The sequence below is a fragment of the Prionailurus viverrinus genome, chromosome D1, assembly GCF_022837055.1.
Source record: "Prionailurus viverrinus isolate Anna chromosome D1, UM_Priviv_1.0, whole genome shotgun sequence".
Classification (NCBI taxonomy): domain Eukaryota; kingdom Metazoa; phylum Chordata; class Mammalia; order Carnivora; family Felidae; genus Prionailurus; species Prionailurus viverrinus.
Genome location: NC_062570.1, coordinates 21,574,361 through 21,579,723, shown reverse-complemented (window position 1 = coordinate 21,579,723; position 5,363 = coordinate 21,574,361). Strand labels below are relative to the sequence as shown.

Below are 5,363 nucleotides of genomic sequence, written 5' to 3'. Positions count from 1 at the left end.
CATGTGGTTGAGCATGGGAGTTGTCTGGGAAGGTATCAGGTAGGGCTGTTGGAGGGCATCAAAGGGATATGGGGTGGGTCAGTCGGTTGAGAGTCTGACTTCAGCTCAGGTCATGATCTCATGGTCTGTGAGTTCGGGCCCCACATCGGGCTCTGTGCTGACAGCTCAGAGCCTGGAGCCTGCTTTGGATTCTGTGTCTCCCTCTCTCTCTGCCCCTGCCCTGCTCACACTCTGTTTCTCTCTCTTTCTGTCAAAAATAAATAAACAACAACAAAAAAGGGATATGGATCCTACTAATCATGCTGTGGACTCCATCAGGAAGCTTGCTTGCTAATGAGCCATTGGGGATAACTCCAAATAGTCATGGGCACCCCCTTACTCACACATAACCCTACCCTGTGGATGACTCCCTGCATGTGCTTCCAGTGAGAGAGTCTTTGCAGATGGCTAGTGAGCACATGCGGAAAGATGGCCAGACTGCAGGCTGGGGAGAAATCACAAACTTGAGCATTCAGTCCCATCTTAAGGAAAGCAAAAAGGAGGCTCTTGGCAACCAACCTGGTTTTGCAAGATTGAGTGAAGGCATGTAAGCTTAAGAATACTACCGAAAGGTGAAACAAGAAGTATGGAGCAGGAATAACCTTATAAAAGTTAGGGGAAAGGCTCAGAATCACTAGCAGGGGTGACAGAAGGTAATTCTCTCCTAAAGCAAGTCAGAAAGACTGGAGGAGGTGGCTGCTGCTTCAGATAGTAAGACAGTAGCAGTCTTCAAGGAGTATGAATTATCAGCATAACCTGACACCACCAAAGGAACACAATAATTTTCCAGAAACAGATCATAAGGAAATGAACATCTGTGATTTGTCTTATAAAGAATTCAGAATAGCTGTTTTAAGGAAGCATGGTGAGCTACAGGAAAACACATAAGGACAAGTCAATTAAATCATGAAAACAATATGCAAAATGAGAAGTTTAACAGAGGGATAGAAATCATAAAAAAAAGAAGCAAACTTTCTGAAGCTGAAGAATATAATGAATGAAATGACAAATCCAATAGAGAGCATCAGTATCAGATTGGATTGGACAGAAGAATAAGCCTGTGAAGTAGAAACAGGACATTTAAAATTATGCAGTCAGTGAGAATACAGGAAAAACATGAAATGAATAAAGAAAGCCCCCATGGCCTATGGAGTACCATTAAGCGAAACACTGTAGACATGATTGGAGTTCCCAAAGGAGAAGGATGCAGAAAGGGGCAGAAAGCTTAGTTAAAGGAATAATGGCTGGGAACTTTCTAAATCTGGGGAGAGATTTAGACTTGTAACTCATAAAGTTAATAGGTCACCCCAATATTTCAACCCAAAGTGATCTTCTCCAAAACACATTATAATTCAGCTGTCTAAAATGAAAGATAATGGAGAGAATTTTAAAAGCAGTCAGAGGAGGGGCGCCTGAGTGGCTCAGTCGGCTGAGCATTCGAGTTCAGCTCAGGTCATGATCTCATGGTCTGTGGATTCGAGCCCCGCATCGGGCTCTGTGCTGACAGCTCAGAGCCTGGAGCTGCTTTGGATTCTGTGTCTCTGTCTCTCTCTGCTCCTCCCTGCTCACTCTCTCTCTCTCTCTCTCTCTCTCTCTCTCTCTCTCTCTCCCTCTCCCAAAAATAAACATTAAAAAAATTTTTTAAAGCAGTAAGAGGAAAAATAACCCTCATATGCCCAGGAACCCTCCATAAGGCTATCAGATTTTTTTTTTTTTTTGAGAAACGCTGCAGCCCAGAGAGTGAGGGATGATATACTGAAAATGTTGGAAGAAAAAACTGCCAACCAAGAACACTTTACCTAGTAAAGTTGTCTTTCAAAAATAAAGGTGAAATAAAAATTCTCCCAACGAAAGCTGAGGGAATTCATTACCACTAGACTTGCTTAATAAGAGATGCTGGAAGGAGTTCTCTGAGCTGAAACAAAAAGACACTAACTAGTACCATGAAAACATTAGAAAATATACAACACACTGAAAATTTAAATATATTCAGTCAAGTTCAGAATACTCTAATACTGCAATATGGTGGTTAATCACTTAATACTAGTAAAGCTTAAAGGAAAAAAGTATTAAAAATAACTATAGCTACAATAACTTGTTAATGGATTCACAATATAAAAAGATTAATTGTGACATCAGAAACAAAATATGAGAAGGAAGTAAAGGGATAAAGGTTTGTATGTGATTGAAGTTAAGTTGTTATCACTTTAAAATAGACTGTAATGTCTGTAAGGCACTGAATATTTAAAGGAACTCAAATGTTTTAAAAGGGTAAAATAAACTTTACTGAAATGTTCATAAATCTGTATGAACTTAAATCCTTAAAACTAATATGTTACCTAGAATTATAATTAGAGAAATTTTCAATGACATGAATTATTTGAACCTTTAGAGAGGACAGCATAAGATCCTTTCTCATAAGGAATATATAATCTCTGATGGGAAATTAACAATTACTGTCACAATTAGGATATAAGCACAGACACCAGTTCCTTCCCTACAGAGTTTATTGAGATGGGAAGGTCCTGGGGGAGACTCACACCTGAATTTCTAGCCAGATCAAAAAAATATATAAGCCTTAAACAAATGCCTTGAGGTCTGACACAGTGGCTCAGGTCTCAAGTATGTAGTGGCCCTTCGTATTTTCTTAATAAATTTATAATGACCAGTTTGATCTACAGCCAAGAATGACTCCTGGAACATTCAGACTGTGAGATCTATGCTATGACCCTTTTGCTGGTAAAGGAAGAAGAAAATTCAGTGACTACCTCTGCTCAACCTTGACATCCTGAAGGCCAGTTCTTCTTCCAGTGGAGGTGAACCATACTTACAGGGTCAGCATGGTTATTTCCATGGAGGGAGAGTGAGTTAATCAAGTTTCTATTTACCTCTCATGCTCTCTGTTCCTGTAAAATGAGGAAAAATATTTATAATTCATAACAAGAAACTCAACATATAAAGTTCTGGCTATATACTTTTCTGTATATTTTCTGTATACTTTTCTGCTTATTCTAAACATGCCCTCTGTTGGCTTCATCTTCAGTGTATGGCAAGATAGCCATACCAGGACCAAGTGACACATCTAGCATGTAGCAACATCAGAGGAAAAGATTTATCTCTTTCTTAAGTTGTAAATTGAAATAGACATATAAAAGAGTTTATGTGTTATAAGCATGCGGCTCGATATGTGTTCACAAACTTAACAACTAAATAATCAGTATCCAAATTGGTTATGTTTCTGTTTCATGCCTTACTACAAAACCAAGGAAAGCACATCCACCTTTCTTTATTCATTATCTGTCCAGCTAGGCTGGAACAGGGAAGCAGAATATGTAGAAACACTGACTACATGTTGAATTATAAATCTTAGGCTACCAAAGTTCCCCTCGATACTTGTTACCCATTATTGATTTCATGGATTCTTGCAGTAAGCTATCTGCAAAGATTATAGACTGGTAGGGACTCTCTTCTAGGAAGCAGAATTATGATATGCTCTCTGCCCGAGAGAAATCGTCGCTTTCATGATTGTTGTCACAGGGAAACTGAGGTATCTGGTAGGATAATGGAAACATAGGAACTAGGAAGTGAACGATCAGATGAGTGGGAGGGAGAGAAGGGGGATACCTCCCTACTGAAGCTCACCAACAGGTGGGCTTAGTCCTCAGCTACTCCATCCTTGTATCTTCTAGTAAAGACAAGGGCAGTTGTTTGTCACATGAAGCTCATGCAACAAAAGACAGAGTGATTTTATTTTTTTTTCAACTTTTTTTTTTTTTTGGGTGGGGGGGACAGAGAGAGACAGAGCATGAACGGGGGAGGGGCAGAGAGAGAGGGAGACACAGAATCGGAAACAGGCTCCAGGCTCCCAGCCATCAGCCCAGAGCCCGATGCGGGGCTCGAACTCACGGACCGCGAGATCGTGACCTGGCTGAAGTCGGACGCTTAACCGACTGCGCCACCCAGGCGCCCCTAGACAGAGTGATTTTAATGTTGACAGCTGTGTGTGGCAATCCATTCGGGCCCTGTGAAGCAAAGTCTTCTGAGTCTTCTGCTTACAAATGAGAGCATGTAAGGAGAGAGCTGGGGTCTCTAATGGGATTTTCTTCTGTTCTCACAGATTTCTGAAGAGAAGAATACTGGTTAGAAATGAGTCCTTAGTGACTGAATTTCTTCTTGCTGGCCTAACAGACCGTCCAGAGCTCCAGCAACCCCTCTTCTTCCTGTTTCTGGTGATCTACATTGTCACCATGGTGGGCAACATTGGCTTGGTCACTCTTATTAGTCTAAATTCTCACCTCCATACCCCCATGTACTACTTCCTCTTCAACCTGTCCTTCATTGATGTCTGTTACTCTTCTGCTTTCACCCCCAAGATGCTGATGAACTTTGTATCAAGGGAGAATATCATCTCCTATGTTGGCTGCATGACTCAGCTGTTTTTCTTTCTCTTTTTTGTCATCTCGGAATGCTATATGTTGACCTCAATGGCCTACGATCGCTACGTGGCCATCTGTAATCCGTTGCTGTATAAGGTAACCATGTCCCATCAGATCTGTGCCTTGCTGACTGTTGCTGCATATATGATGGGGTTTGCTGGAGCCTCTGCCCACACAGGGTGCATGCTCAGACTAACCTTCTGCAGTGTTAATGTCATCAACCATTACCTGTGTGATATTCTTCCTCTCCTCCAACTGTCTTGCAGCAGCACCTATGTCAACGAGGTAGTAGTTCTGATAGTCGTGGGAATTAATATCACAGTACCCAGTTTTACCATCCTGATTTCGTACGTCTTTATCCTCACTAGCATTCTTCATATCAGATCTGCTCAAGGACGATCAAAAGCCTTCAGTACCTGTAGTTCTCACATCATTGCTATTTCTCTTTTCTTTGGCTCAGCAGCATTCATGTATCTTAAATATTCTTCTCCTGGGTCTATGGAGCAGGGGAAAGTTTCTTCAGTTTTCTATACTAATGTGGGGCCCATGCTCAATCCCCTGATCTACAGTTTGAGGAATAAGGATGTCAAAATTGCACTGAGGAAAGTCTTGATTAAAATCCAAAGGAGAAGCATGTTCTAATTAGAAGTGGCAACAATATAAAGAAGTTCAACTTTTTATTTTATAATTATTAGTGTTTTTCAAGGTGAGAATGTGATCATAAACATGTTGTTTCTAGAGATTGTGTTTTGTGTGGTTTAATAGACGTGCTTGTGATTTTTCTGATAGCTGATCTCGTCTCATTTTTCCTTCTGTATCTCCATCATCTTGTGCAAGTTTACATAAATAAGTAATACGTTTTCTGGGTGCCTGGGTGGCTCAGTCGGT

General features: G+C 40.8%; 1 protein-coding gene across 3 annotated transcripts; it reads left to right on the top strand.

Moving 5' to 3' along the window:
- The first annotated feature begins 283 nt into the window (after window positions 1-283).
- LOC125176663 (olfactory receptor 8B3) lies at window positions 284-5,117 on the top strand. 3 transcript variants are annotated; one of them, XM_047878439.1, is made up of 2 exons: window positions 284-301; window positions 4,191-5,117. In XM_047878439.1, exons 1-2 carry the CDS (start codon window positions 284-286, stop codon window positions 5,115-5,117), a joined length of 945 nt encoding a protein of 314 aa, XP_047734395.1. The 3 variants fall into 3 exon arrangements, with proteins under 3 accessions (XP_047734395.1, XP_047734392.1, XP_047734394.1); XM_047878436.1 differs by lacking the exon at window positions 284-301 and adding an exon at window positions 2,892-2,902 and having other exon boundaries at window positions 4,157-5,117; XM_047878438.1 differs by lacking the exon at window positions 284-301 and adding an exon at window positions 3,755-3,780 and having other exon boundaries at window positions 4,184-5,117.
- Window positions 5,118-5,363: the final 246 nt, after the last annotated feature.